At 38.7% G+C, this 15,874-nt stretch overlaps 1 protein-coding gene across 1 annotated transcript in view; it reads right to left on the bottom strand.

Annotated features, from left to right (window-relative positions):
* Window positions 1-15,874, bottom strand: part of XPNPEP3 (X-prolyl aminopeptidase 3) — a 56,797-nt gene that overhangs the window by 25,178 nt on the left and 15,745 nt on the right. The window contains exons 3-4 of the mRNA XM_082849702.1: window positions 13,098-13,505; window positions 10,409-10,611 (exon numbers count right to left, since the gene is read on the bottom strand). Coding sequence (XP_082705828.1) covers window positions 10,409-10,611; window positions 13,098-13,505 — 611 coding nt within the window. The remainder of the gene's footprint in view (window positions 1-10,408; window positions 10,612-13,097; window positions 13,506-15,874) is intronic.

Raw genomic sequence — 15,874 nt, 5'->3', positions numbered from 1 at the left:
ATGAAATTCACATTACAAAAAATTAACCAATAAAAGTGAACAATTCAGTGGTATTTACTATATTCACAATGTTGTGTAGCCGTCACCTTTACCTAGTTCAAAAACATTGTCATCACCCCAAAAGAAAATGCCGTACCCAGTACACAGTTACTTTCCATATCCCCCTCACCCTAGCCCCTGGCAAGTATAAATCTGCTTTTAGTCTCTATGGATTTACATATCCTGGATATTTCATATAAATGGAATCATACAATATGTAATCTTTTGTGTCTGGCTTGCTTCACTTAGGATAATGGTTTCAAGGTTCGTCAATGCTGTGGAAGGTATGTCATTTCTTTTTATGGCTGAATAGTATACCACTGTATGTATTGATATATATACTACATTTTGTTATTCCATTCATCCACTGACGGACATGTGAGTTGTCTGCACCTTTTGGCTATCCTGAATAGTGTCTCAATGAACATTTGTGTACAAGTATTTGTTTGAGTACCTGTTTTTAATTCTTTTGGGTATATCCCTAAGAGAAGAACTGTCAGATCATATGATAATTGTTTAATTTTTTCAGGAACCCCCATGTATTTTCCACAGTGACTGAACATTCCCACTGGTAATGTGCAAAGGTTCCAATTTTTCCACATTCTCGCCTACATTTGTTATTTTGTCTGTTCGTTTAGTTTTTAATAAGCTATCTTATTGGGTGTGAAGTGGTATCTCATTTAGATTTGGATTTGCATTTCCTAAGTGGCTAATGATATTAAGCATCTTTTCATTGTATATCTTCTTTGGAGAGATGTCTATTCAACTCTTTTGCCCATTTTGTAATTGGGCTGTTTGTGTTTTTGTTTTTCAGTTGCAAGAGTTCTTTACATAGTATTCTGAATACAGACCATTATCAGATTTATGGCTTGAAAATATTTTCTCCCACTCTGTAGGTTGTCTTTTTATTCTCTTGATAATGCCCTCTGACACACAACAGTTTTTAATTTTGATCAAGTCCACTTTATCTGTTTTTCTTTTGTTGCTTATTTTCATTTCATATCTAAAAATCCATTGCCAAATTCAAGGTCATAAAGATTCACCCTATGTTTCTGTTAATTTTTTTTTTTTTTTTTTTGTGGTACGCGGGCCCCTCACTGTTGTGGCCTCTCCCGTTGCGGAGCACAGGCTCCGGACGCGCAGGCTCAGCAGCCAAGGCTCACGGGCCTAGCCGCTCCGCGGCATGTGGGATCTTCCCGGACCGGGGCACGAACCCGCGTCCCCTGCATCAACAGGCGTACTCTCAACCACTGTGCCACCCTCTGTTAAGTTTTATATAGTTTTAGCTTTTAAGGTTAGGTCTTTGATTTATTTTGAGTTAATTTTTATATATGGTATGAGGTAGGGGTCCAAGATCATTATTTTGCATGTAGATATCCAGTTGTTCCAGCATATCTGAATTATTCTTAATATATGGTAAAGGTATTATTTTGAAAGAAAAAGAATGATTCTGATAAAAAGGGTGAAAAAAAAGAAAATTATGAGCTTGGATGATTGCCAAGCCACCACTGGTTTAAAGTAGTACTGGCTTTGAAATCAGTGGAATCTGAAAATAACAGAACCTGAACTTTAGCAGCTAGCATAATGGACTAGAAAGGAATTGCAAACCGATAGTGGTCTTGTTAAAAACTCAGTGATATGGTTGCGGCTTTCAGCATTGATCTGAGAAAGTTCAGAATCCTCTTCAGATGAGTTTCACCTACTTTGAGCAGCAGGTAAAGCTCTAACCAAAGGAACCTGGGCCACTGTAATTTTTGATGAACCAGCTAAGCTTGTGATACACACTACAACTAAGATAATTCAGGTAGGGTAAACTGTTTGATGGGGGACAAAAAAAAATCTCGGAAGGGGTTATTCGGTGAAAGAAATGAGCCATTTTTCAGATTTACATGCAACACCCTGATGAACTAAAAATGGTTCCTAAGAATTTTAGATCAAGGAGCAGTGTCTCTGGCTTTAAACACTGTTGAGTGGAGGGGAATTAGGGCTCACTGTAGCTTCAGAGAAACCCCTGGTTTACCAGAATGCATTAAGGGAGGGGTCCACCATACATATCCAGACATAGGCAATTGCCCTGCTTCTCCCTTGTCTTATAAATGGTTGGTGCCTACTGAAGCTGCAGAAATGCTGTAGATGTAGGCAGTATTGCACTGGCTGTATGATGAAGGAAATGAGCACCCTTATGGAATGCCCCTTACTAAATTTATAACAGACACTGTGATAAAGGATGCTCACCAGCAGGGGCTTCATATATGACTTTGCTGTTGGATCTCAGGAGGATATAAACAGGTAGTTTCAGATTTTTTTATCTCAACTTCCTCATATGGATAAAAAAAAGATAATACGGAGTTTAGGACTTTACAAGAGAAATAAAATCAGTAAGAAAGAGGACACCAAGGGGATGAAGTTGAACCCTTATCTTTTTTCTTGTTGAGTTGTTACGAGTTCTTTACATATTCTGGATACTAGATCTTTATCGGATATAGGATTTGCAAATATTTTCTCCCATTCCAAAGTTGCCTTTTCATTCTCCTGATAATATTCTTTGATGCACAAAAGGTTTTAATTTTTTTTTAAGTTTTTAATTTTGATGAAGCCCAATTTATCTATTTTGTTGTTGTTGCTAGTGCTTTTGGTGTCATATCTAGGACTCCACTACTAAATCCAAGGTCATGAAGATTCACCCCTATGTTTCTGCTAAGAAACACATACAAAAATTAACTCACAATGGATGAAAGAACTAACCTTACGAGCTAAAACTAAAGAAAACTCTTAAAAGAAAATATAGGGCTGAATCTTTATAGCTTTGAATTTGGCAATGGATTTTTAGATATGACAACAAAATAAGCAAAAAAAGAAAACTAGATAAATTGGACTTGATCAAAATTAAAAACTGGGGCTTCTCTGGTGGCGCAGTGGTTGAGAATTTGCCTGCTAATGCAGGGGACACGGGTTTGAGACCTGGTCTGGGAAGATCCTACATGCCACGGAGCAACTAGGTCCATGAGCCACAACTACTGAGCCTGTGCGTCTGGAGCCTGTGCTCCGCAACAAGAGAGGCCACGATAGTGAGAGGCCAGTGCACCGTGATGAAGAGTGGCCCCCGCTTGCCACAACTGGAGAAAGTCCTCACACAGAAACGAACACCCAACACAGCCAAAAATAAATAAATTTTTAAAAAAAATTTAAAACTGTTGTGTGTCAAAGGGCATTGTCAAGAGAGTGAAAAGACAACCTACAGACTGGGAGAAGATATTTGCAAGCCATATATCTGATACTTTACATAGTATTCAGAATACTACCTAAAGAACCCTTACAACTCAAAAACAAAAAGACAAACAGCCCAATTAAAAAAAGGGCAAAAGAACTGAACAGACATCTCTCCAAAGAAGATATACTAAAATCCAATAAGCACACAAAAAGATGTCCAATACCATGAGTGAGTAGGAAAATGCAAATCAAAACCAAAATGAGGTAACATTTCACATCCATTAGGATGGCTATTATCAAAACAAACAAACAAAACCCCCCAAAACCTAAAAACAAGTGTTGGTGAGGATGTAGAGAAATTGGAACCCTTGTATATTGTTGGCAGAAGTGTAAAATGGTGAAGCCACATGGTTCCTCAAAAAGTTAAACATAGAATTATCATATGATCCAGCAATCCCACTCTGATGCATATATCCAAGAGAATTTAATGCAAGGACTCAAACAGATACTTATACATCAATGCTCATAGCAGCATTATTCACAATGGGCAAAAGGTAGAAACAACCCAAGTATTCATAAACAGATAAATGGATAAATAAAATACAGATACAGGCTATACATACAATGGAATATTATTCAGTCACAGAAAGAAATGAAGTTCTGATACATATATATATATATATATATATATGACACAGATAAATCTTGAAGACATTCTGCTAAATTAAACAAGTCAGACAGAAAAGGGGAAATATTACATGATTCTACTTATACAAGAAGAATATTTGCCTATTCTTACTTAGAATAGGCAAATTCATAGTAGATTAGAGGTTATTGGGGTTGGGAGAGGGGAAATTGGGAGTTATTGTTTAAAGGTTACAGAGTTTCTGTTTGGGATGATTAAAGAGTTCTGGAAATAGATAATGGTAATGGTTGCAAAACAATGTGAATATACTTAATACCACTGAATTGTACACTTAAAATGGTTATAATGGTAGTGTGTATTTTACAATAAAAAGTAGCAAATGGAAAGAAAATAAGGGAGCAACAATTCATTTTTTATATGGCTAATTAAAAATGTTATGAAAAGGAGGAAAATGACAGAGTGCCAAACAATGATAATTTTACAGTAAGGTGGAGAACCTGCAACTGCTTGTCCTCAAACTCCTCAGGATATAAAAATCTCAAGGCAGATACACTCAATTAATCTGATTTAGAGGAATTTTAGAAAGAGAAAGATTCCAATGAGCCACTATCGTCAGATACCAAAATACTGGATTTCAATATTAAGGCGGTAATGGAAGAAGAAAATTGATATGAAGGCCAAGGTCTCTTGACCCAGTTCCTGGCAGGGGACCCAAGACCTTTTATAAATGTGTAAGTCAATGACTGGAGGTCAAGAAGAAATTCTTTTAGGTCTACTGGATACAGGAGCACAGTGTGCAGTACTGCTTAGGGCTGAAAATAAGCCCCTTAGGGATGACAGAATTAATTCAGGGGGATAAGGGGATGCTACTGTGAAAGGAATAAAAATTAAGGTCTGGGGACTTCCCTGGCAGTCCAGTGGTTAAGACTTCGCCTTCCAATGCAGGGGGTGTGGGTTCGACCCCTGGTTGGGGAACTAAGATCCCACATGCCTCGTGGCCCAAAAACCAAAATATAAAACAGAAGTGATACTGTAACAAATTCAATAAAGACTTAAAAAAAATTAAGGTCTGGTTAAAAGTTGAAATATATGATAAAACAGCATATACTGTGGTATCTCCCTTACCTGAATGTATAACTGATATGGATATAATGTTTGAATGGAAAATCCTCCCTCTCCTGGGTAATATGAAGAAAAGAATAACTTGGGTCTTCCCTTCATCCAGTACTCACTGGACATGCAAAACGGGAGCCATTAGAATTAACCTAAGCCAACTCAACTAGAAAACTGGAAACATTATTGGATACCTAGAAGGCAGTACTGCCCTGAATAAAGAAATGTCATATGCAGGTATATTAGTGTCCATAAATTCACTGTACTAGCCCAGTGGCCAATAAGGAAGGCTAATGAACCAGGTCACTAACAGTAGACACAGACTCAGCTGTCCCCAATACACTCCACACTATTCAACTGATACAACAAGCTAAAGGAGACTGGTATCCTGTATTGATCTGGTTAATGCATTTTCCTCATTATCAATCACCAGTGAGAACCTACAACAACTTGCATTCATGTAGAATGGTTTCCAATATACATTTACAGTATTATTTCATGCCAGAAAGCATTCCAACAAGAAGGGCAATGCCCAAAGGAATTCCATCATAAAATGGAAATGCACTATATGGAGTATGTTACCAGGGGATCCATGGGACAGACTCATCATCTTTATGAGCCTTTTTTCCTCAGATCCTTCCTTTTGACCAACTGCCCAAGGATGTCAGGCAATTGGTCTGGTTCACAGATGGTAGCTCAGAACTAAAGGCAATTCTGTATGGAAAGCAGATATTGAGTCCAGCAGAAGGTAACATCCTTATCAAAGAACAAGCTGGTCCACTGAGTTGAATTACATGTTGTATTCCTAGCCATGATAGAAGAAATGGACACAAATAAAAGCCTCACTATTTGGGTAAATACTGACTCCAATGCACTTGAAATTGGTCTAACAATCGGCCATAAATAACTGAATAAGATTCCCACATGTGGGCCACCACTCTATATAAATCTCTACGGAAACTCTGAGGGTAAAACGAAGTAGGCCATGTTGATGCTCACCAAAGAAACCCTATGCCAGGGTTTGAAGGTGACTGGAATCAACTAGTTGATGGCCTAATTTGATCTGCTGAAATGTCAACAAAGGTCCATGAAATGCGTGGACATGGAGGAACTCAGGCCAGGCAGATGCACTGGACAATGACATAGATCACTGGCCCCTACCGAAGCTCAAATTGTTAATAAGAATTCTTCTTGGAACAGTACAGTTCCATTTTTCTGTATTTATCCAGTCTGTCCCCTTGTAATTGGGAATGGACTAGCTCAGTGGCTGGACCAGAAAATTATACTTTAGCGGGGAAAGGTATGAGTTAAAATTAATGATGAATGGAAAGGCAAGGTTGTTGGTGAGGGAAAGGGAGCCAATAAATGAGTGCCACAAAAGGGAAAATCTAACAATTTTGGTGCCTCAAGAGATGCTTAAAGCAAGAGAATAATATTTCTCTCAGCCTTAACTCAGAAGCTCTTGGGTGAAGGGCTCTGATGAAATCTCTTCCTCTTCTGAAGAGCCAAAAAGAGAGCTAGACAATAGCCAACCTAACAAACACACTTCCCAGAGTGATATATGTCCTCAAAATGGATGAAGAGATGGGAGCTCTGTGTCTGACTACGTGAAACAATACAAATGTAGCTAGTTTTTTTGATTCTCATTTCATAGGATGGATCTATTATAGAGGACCTGTATTGGGAAGAAACCTGTGGGCATATTTAACAGGCTGAACCTGAAAAACACTGATTAATAATAATCTAAATGGACATTATGTAGCCATTAATTGTGATGATGGTTTAAAAAAGGTACCACAATGTGATAGTAGAATGGCATCTACTACATGTCCCATCTGTCATAATAACATATGTGTAAAAATAGCTATTTGCCCTTTTCTTGTGGGTGAATAGGCATGAAGAGGAGGAGGGACATTTGGGACACTTGGATCACTGATAAAGAAAGTTAAAACTTAGTGGGCCTACATTCCTGAGAATTTTGGAATTTGTTGCTGTTGGTTATGGGAAGCGCTACGGAAAACTCAAACCAAAGTCTGTTTAAGAGTAGACCAAAGTCAACTCATATGATCTAGGCCTGGAGGAATTACCATTTTGGGGGTACCAAATTTATTTCCTAATTGTACTAAAGCAGTTAGTACTCAATGGCAACATGTCTGGTGTTGGCCCACTCGAAATGAGAGCCTTAGAGGAATTAGGAGCTGGGCTATGAGTAACTGGCCAGGCAGATTTGCTTTCAATGAGAAAAAACCTACAAATGAAAAAGACCTACTACCATGAATAGGGTGCCTTGAAGGCATCCTATTCCAGGAGTAAAGACAAAAGTGGCAAGATACTTGAAGTAATAACACAGTGCTCACAAAACGAATCTTTTAATTACAGCATACACTAAGACAACATGCCCAAATCAACCCAGCAGTGAGAAGGGAACAAGCTTACGTGTTAATATAAGCTAGGTTAATAGATTCCTTAATTCAAATGGAGTCCAAGGCATCCCAAGCCCTATGGCCAGGAATTCCCATAGCAGAAATCCAGGGTATGCATTTGTGGGAGACGTATGGGCCCTGTAGTCTATGGAAGATATTAACTAGAGGATGCAACCTGTCGAGGTGCTCTTTACCAGCTTCAGCACCCCAAATGAGGGCTAACCATTCTTTCCCTATAGTGTAGTTTGTGAGTACTGGAAAAACTTTAAATATTATAGTGCTTCCTGTGGTAGATAAATGGGTTCTGTTGCAGGACTCTTCTCACCGGGGAACAGTATCTGTCAAACCATGTAACCTGAGAGAAGAAATCTGGCTATGTACTCAAGATGTTCTGAATCCTGAAAAAACAGATATGGTCTCTGATTTATACTCCTATGAGGAATAATACATGGTATATGGGAAAAGGTAGATTGGGTTGGGAGGGAAAAATTGATAACACCATTATTTTGTCTGATTTATACTGTAACTACAGCGGTATTATTATAAGGTATAATACGGAGTCATAAGTAAAATTAACGCTGTAGATACTAATAGTGATCTAATATAATGGGAGACTGAGTTAAAGCCTTCTCAGGATCTTATTCCCTGTGCAGCAGAACTGGTCTGATGAATACTTACAGCTGATTAATGAAAGATTATGATTCTTAATAATTCAGACAATATATGCCAAAAAGAACAGTGAGCTATAGATCTGAGAAGCAAAAGAATTGTACGGTTAGTACAAAAACATGAGAAAGTACAAGTGGAAGGTTCAGCTGTCTGTTTAAATCTATACCAACCCCATATTTTGTAGATATTGTAAATGGATTCAGCATGGACACTCTGATTGTCTATCTCATTGTATGACATTGTAAGGCAAGTAACTGTTATCAAACTAAGGATTTATTTTATTAGAAAAAGCCTTGACAATGGGTCGGGGGGTGTGAACTGTTAATTCCTAGAATTCGCTTGAGCTGTTTTGCTAAATTTCTGCATGGCACTACTTTGGTCAAGGCATGGCATGAAACATACTGATTAAAAGTGTTGTGAGGGCAATAAGCAAATGAAAAGATGCTCATTCTCACTAACCATTAGGGAAATGCAAATCAAAACCACAATCAACGCAGCCATAAAAAAGAAATAATTCTGCCATTTGCAGCAACATGGATGGACTTGGAAGGCATTAATTATGCTAACTGAAATAAGTCAAAGACAAATACTGTATGATATCACTTATATGTGGAATCTAATAAATACAACAAATTAGTGAATATAACAAAAAAGAAGCAGATTCATAGATACAGAGAACAAACTAGTGGTTACTAGTGGGGAGGGGGAGGGAAGGGGGCAATATAGGGATCGGGAAGTAGGGGGTACAAACCACTGGGTGTAAGACAGGCTACAAGGATGTATTGTACAACATGGGGAATATAGCCAATATTTTGTAATAACTGTAAATGGAGTATAACCTTTAAAAATTGTATTAAAAAAACACAGATACCCCTTCATACCCATTAGGATTGCTATTATTAAAAAAAAAAAAAAAAAACCAGAATGTCATAGATATGGAGAAATTAGAACACTTATGAATTGCTAAACACAGTATGGTGCTTCCTCAAAAAATTAAACAAAGAATTGACATTTGATCCAGCAATTCCACTTCTGGGTATATATTCAAAATAAATGAAAGTCAGGTCTTAACCAGATATTTTTACTGCAACGTTCACAGCAGAATTATTCACAACAGCCTAAAGATGCAAACAACCCAAATGACCATCAATGGATGAATGGACAACAAAACACTGTATATACATACAATGGAATATTATTTAGTCTTAAAAAGGAAGGAAATTCTAATATATGCTACAACATGGATGAATCCTGAAGACATTATGATGTCTTCATCATAAGTTAGAAACAAAAGGACAAATATTGTATGACTACACTTATATGAGTTGCCTAGAGTAGTCAAATTCATAGAGACAGAAAGTAGAACAGTGGTAACTAGGGGCTACAAGAAGGGGGAACAAGAAGTTACTCCCTATTGGGCACAGAGTTTCAGCATGAAATCACGAAAAAGTTCTTGAGATGTACAGTCATGGTGATTGTACAACAATGTGAAAGTACTTAATGACACCAAACTGTACACTTAAAATGGCTAAATGGTAAATTTTATTTTATTTTATATATATTTATTTATTTATTTATTTCACCACAATAAAAGCAAAGTATTGCAAGAAATTTCAGGTCAGTACAGTTTGTATCAGCCTGTCAGTAATGATAACAGTGAGATTAAAGGTTTATACTTGGTCTCTGTGAGAGCTCTGTTATCTAGCAGGAATATGCCAATGAGACCAAAACCCAAAAATCCCTAGCTGAGATTCTATCTGGGGCTCCCTGGTTCCCAGGTGTTCTATACATGCATCTGTGGTTCCTGAGCCAGAGAAAATGCACCTTGCCCGGTCCTAAGGGAGGACAACAGAAGTCTGCACCCAGCTTCTCTGGACCTGGCTGTGAGACAGCCATTGGGTGTGACAGGTATACTTACATTAATGCTGTTGCTATACTGTACCCTTCTCCTGTAATAAACTGCAGATTTGTAAGCATTGTCGTTTTAGGTCCTACGAATCTTCTTTAACAAACTCTAACTGCTGCTATTATTGTAGATATGGTAAGGAAAGGAAATAAAATGAATTAATTTATGTTGTTGCAAGGAGGAACAACTAAGATCATGGGTAAAAGATACAAGAGGGATACTCGATATGCCTTGCAAGGTTCTGAGCAAGTCTCTAGACACATTCAGTAAACATCAAAGCAGAAGCTAAATGTCCATGTGCCATGAGATTACTACATCGGGTACACAACCTCAAGGTGCCCACTGAACCCTAAGAGCTGAGATTTTTTAATTTGGAAAGAACTTTTTCAGTAGGAGCCATACCTGTGATGTCAGTTTCCCAGCAATCTGCATTCGTTCAATTTCTGCAGGAGATTTGATCAGCCTGAGATGCTGTACCAGCTGCTGCACAGCCCGAACCTTGTTCTTGCTCCTGGCTTTGACCTCTGTCAACTGCTGCATGTAGTCACAGTGGAGCTGAATGTGAGGGGGCCTCATCCAGTCATACCACAGTGTATGTGTCTCGGCTTAAAACAGATTTAAAATAAAACAGCAACAAGAAATACCACCTGTCATAATGACTTGAACAAGAGTCAAAACTATAAAATATGTAGTATAGAACTCTAAAGGGTTGAACACAAACTCTCAGGACCGAAGTAATTGAAGGATTGGATCGTAAATCATTGGAAAGGCCATTCCCTGAAAACAGCAAGATATTCTGAGACTGAACACACAGCTTTTTCTGCCCTCAAACTTCAGTGTTTTTAATAAAGATGATAGATGAGACTAAAGCTTTATGCAAGCTTTGATTTTATTATTTATTAACTGTTAAAGAACAATTATGACAATTGTTCTCCACACAACTGAGCTAGAGGCATCATTAAATAACTAAACACAAAAGGACAGAAAAAAGTACTCAGCTCATGACCTTATGGTTAAAAGTGTTCCATCCCTTACAAACAATCTCAGTATTGGTGAAAGGAGCTCTCATAGTTGATAATACATGCTAATCCACACTTACCCAGGAAATCCTTCCTTTTCCATCTGCCATGTATTCTCATTACAGACAACCACAGTTCACCATCTCACTTTAGAGACCCAAGGAAATGGTCAATTTTTGCCTGAGATATAAGATGAAGCTCATTATGAAAATCTTTTCCATTTACATCAGGTCTCTATTTGTTTGTTTCTTTTTTTTCTGACAGAAACCTATGAGTAGGGGCTTCCCTGGTGGCACAGTGGTTAAGAATCCACCTGCCAATGCAGGGGACACAGGTTTGAGCCCTGGTCCGGGAAGATCCCACATGCCACAAAGCAACTAAGCCTGTGCGCCACAACTACTGAGCCTGTGCTCTAGAGCCTGTGAGCCACAACTACTGAGCCCACGTGCCACAACTACTGGAGCCCACGTGCCTAGAGTCTGTGCTCCGCAACAAGAGAAGCCACCACAATGAGAAGCCCGTGCACCACGATGAAGAGTAGCCCCCGCTCGACGCAACTAAAGAAAGCCCATGCGCAGCAACAAAGACCCAACAAAGCCAAAAATAAATAAATAAATAAATAAATAGTAATAATAAAAAAGAAACCTATGAGTAGTATTCACGACAATCTAAGTCTGAAGGTTTGTTTGTATGTTTCATACAATGGACTTTGGGACCGAAGACGGAAAAAATCCTAAAAATTTTGATCGGATATGTATTAGTGGTACAATCTCCTAAATATTTTCACTTTAAAATAAAAGTGATTTTAAATGTAGATTACAGGTAAAACTCTAATCTTATTTTCAATAGAAATTAATTGCTGTAATTTTTAAAACGTAAAACAACCATGACCATCTGCTGTCAGCTTATAAAATCACACACCAACCTTTTTAGGTTTTTAAACTTTCAATCTATGATCACTGGAAACAGTTTTGAAATTCTCTTTTAGAGACTGACTTCAGAAATGTTTATAAACCTTACAAGAATATGACTAAAATTTTACGATCATACATTATTTTGTCTAAAATCAAGTATTTTCCAACTTGATCATCTATCTTATTTATCAAATTCGGATCTAAGTGACTTTTGGACACTTCAAAAAATAAAATGCTTACTAGAGTTGTAGATTTGTAAGAATCACTAAGGATAGTTTATAATGCAGTGTACATTCTGAAAAGTTCCAGAAAAGGAATCCCAAAACATTCTGAGTGATCATAATTTCACCAGAATAAGCGTAGAGAAAATGACTATTTCAAGGGGCATGAATTCAACCGTGTACACGAACCACCTGAGAATCTTGTTAAAATGCAGATCCTGATTTAGTAGGTATGGAGTGGGGGCTGCAGATTTTACATTTCCAGTATCTATTATGCATTTGTAATTCTATAATGCGTCACCAGGTGATTCTCATGCTGGTGATGAATAAATCATTCTTTGAGAATACTGCCCTTTTTTGAAGAGTTGGCAAAAGCAGTATGATAAGTAGTAATCAAAGGTCAATAGACTGGTCAGTAATCTTGAAAATCAGTAATCTTGAAAAGCAGCCCATGCTCATCCTCCACTTTAAAATTCTCTGTCTGGGATTTCAAACTAGAACAGTTAAAAGTCTCTGTGAATGAATAATCTAATGAAGATTTAGCAAATGAATAAATGAAATCTTTAAAGTCTTGTGGAAAAGATTTATATTCTTTTTTTTTTTTGGCGGTACGCGGACCTCTCACTGTTGTGGCCTCTCCCGTTGTGGAGCACAGGCTCCGGACGTACAGGCTCAGCGACCATGGCTCACGGGCCCAGCCGCTCCACGGCACGTGGGATCTTCCCAGACCAGGGCACGAACCCGTGTCCCCTGCATTGGCAGGCGGACTCTCAACCACTGTGCCACCAGGGAAGCCCAAGATTTATATTTTTTCATGGTGCCCAGGGCAATGCTGCTATGATGATTTTTTTAGGAAATGAAGAACTTTGTCTAAACAGGCAAGGAAGGTCTTAGTCCCAATCTGGCCTATGATTTGACTTCTGCTCCCATTTGTTACCTTTCAGTTTTGGTACAAGATGTTGAAATTCTTCCAGCGTATAGGCTTCATCCACTCCAGTTAGAGCTATTGCTCCATCAGTACCAGATCGGGGGCCATCCCAAAGTTCTCGACTGGGATCTCTCTGAGGCACAAAAAGTATGGCCTTGTGTGCTGGTAACTGCTTGCCGGGGAGGCTTTGAAGGACCAGAATGCTATCAGGCTCTTGGAATCCACACAGGTACAGGAAATTGTTGTCTTGGTGGAAAGTATAGGGGATATCATTGCTCATATAGTATGTAGGGTTGGACAGCAGTACCACTGTGTGGTCTGTACCACTCTGCCCTTGTGCTTCCTTGTGGATCAGAGATATTAGTTTGTGTCTGCGAAGTGCATATTCCACCTGGGATAGTCCTGGCGTCACCTCCCCTAGAAATGACAAAAAACAGTGATGCTTTGCATTTCTATAGTGCCAAAGTACTTAAGAGAGTTTAATATTAGATGGAGACACCCAAGTTCATTTCTTCAATTTATGCCCAATCTCCTCATAGCACACGGCAAATTAAGGAGATAACCCAGGTTTCAAATTTCTATTCCATTGCAAAAATTTGGAAGAAAAGATAATTACATGTGGTCCTGCCTGAAAAATGGGATCATGACCCCTTAAGATCTCTTCCAGCTCTTTGGTTCATTCTTTTACTCATCCAATCAAATATTTACTAAACATTATTATATGGAAGGCATTGTTAGGCAAATAATCCAAGTTGCCCTGAAGTTTCAATATACAAGGTGAGGAGAAGGATCACATTTTCTGTGTAAGACTTCCCCAAAGGAATGTAAGCTCCTCGAAGACACAGAGTTTTGTCTGTTTGCTCAACGTTATATTCCCAGTGCCTAGAATAACAACTGGAATATAGTAGGCATTTGATAATTGTCAAATGAGCTATAGTAATTTTAGAGTTGAAGGCCAAAAAGCTTTCCCCAATTTCAAGAGTTAGAATAAATTTCTCCTTCTGAATTTCCAAAGCATAATAATATCTTTCTAACAGGGCTTTTCACTTTCTACCTTGTATTAACAGTGAGCTGGGTATACATAACCTCTTTGATGGTCAGAACCATCTTCGTATCCTTCAAAACTCTAGTAATACTATCCACCTCTTGGGGCTGTCATGAGAATCAAATTTGATAAAGCATGTGGTTCTTAAGGATTTGAAGACATCCTAAAAATCTTTTGAAAGCTATGGATGTATTCTGTTTACTAAATGGCATGTAGGCACATACAAACATTTTTTTTAAAATTTATTTAGTTTATTTTATTTTTGGCTGCGTTGGGTCTTCGTTGCTGCATGTGGGCTTTTCTCTAGTTGTGACGAGCAGGGGCTACTCTTCGTTGTGGTGCATGGGCTTATTGTGGTGGCTTCTCTTGTTGCGGAGCACGGGCTCCAGGCGCGTGGGTTTCAGTAGTTGCGATACGCGGGCTTAGTTGCTCCGCAGCAAGTAGGATCTTCCCGGACCAGGGCTCGAACCAGTGGCCCCTGCATTGGTAGGCGGATTCTTAACCACTGTGCCACCAGGGAAGCCCAAATACAAACTTTTGACATACAATTTCAAGAGTCTCACATTCCTGTAAGCGCACGCAAAAACCCATATTAAGAACCCCTGTGGGACCTCCCTGGTGGTCCAGTGGTTAAGAATCTGCCTTCCAATGCAGGGGATGTGGGTTTGATCCCTGGTTGGGGAACTAAGATCCCACATGCCGCGGGGCAACTAAGCCCACAAGCTGCAACTACTGAGCCTGTGCACCACAACTACAGAGCCCATGTGCTCTGGAGCCTGCACGCCACACTAGAGAGAAGCCCTTGCACCACAACTAGAGAGAAGCCTGCATGCTGCAAAGAAGATCCTGTGTGCTACAACTAAGACCAGATGCAGCCAAAAATAAATAAATAAATAAACATATATATAAAAAAAGAAACTTTGCTATGAAGTGTTATGTTAGTTCTTTATTTTAGCCTTTTCTCCTTTTATTTATTTATTATTTATTTTTTTAACATCTTTAGTGGAGTATAATTGCTTTACAATGTTGTGTTAGTTGCTGCTGTGTAACAAAGTGAATCAGCTATATGTATACATATATCCCCATATCCCCTCCCTCTTGCATCTCCCTCCCACCCTCCCTATCCCACCCCTCTAGGGGGACACAAAGCACTGAGCTGACCTCCCTGAGCTATGCAGCTGCTTCCCACTGGCTATCTATTTTACATTTGGTAGTGTATATATGTCAATGCTACTCTCTCACTTGGTCCCAGCTTACCCTTCCCCCTCTCTGTGTCCTCAAGTCCATTCTCTACGTCTGCGTCTTTATTCCTGTCCTGCCCCTAGGTTCTTCAGAACCTTTTTTTTTTAGATGCCATATATATGTGTTAGCATACGGTATTTGTTTTTCTCTTTCTGACTTACTTCACTCTGTATGACAGTCTCTAGGTCTATCCACCTCATTACAAATAGCTCAATTTCATTTCTTTTTATGGCTACATAATATTCCATTGTATATATGTGCCACATCTTCTTTATCCATTCATCTATTGATGGACAATTAGGTTGCTTCCATGTCCTGGCTATTGTAATATGTGTTAGTTCTTAATACTAGTACCTAACAGACTGCCTGGCTGCTAGCCCAGTGATGACTGGGTGAACGCTTCACTTCTGAAATGGAAATTATGCCTGCTTTCACTTTAGGTTCCCAGACAAAAGAACTACTAAAACAATTACTCACAAAAGCTGTATCCCTAAGCCTA

Source organism: Leucopleurus acutus (genome assembly GCF_964270905.1).
Source record: "Leucopleurus acutus genome assembly, chromosome: 11".
NCBI classification, from domain to species: domain Eukaryota; kingdom Metazoa; phylum Chordata; class Mammalia; order Artiodactyla; family Delphinidae; genus Leucopleurus; species Leucopleurus acutus.
The sequence above is the reverse complement of the archived record's forward strand: the minus strand, read 5'-3'. Positions and strand labels throughout refer to the sequence as shown.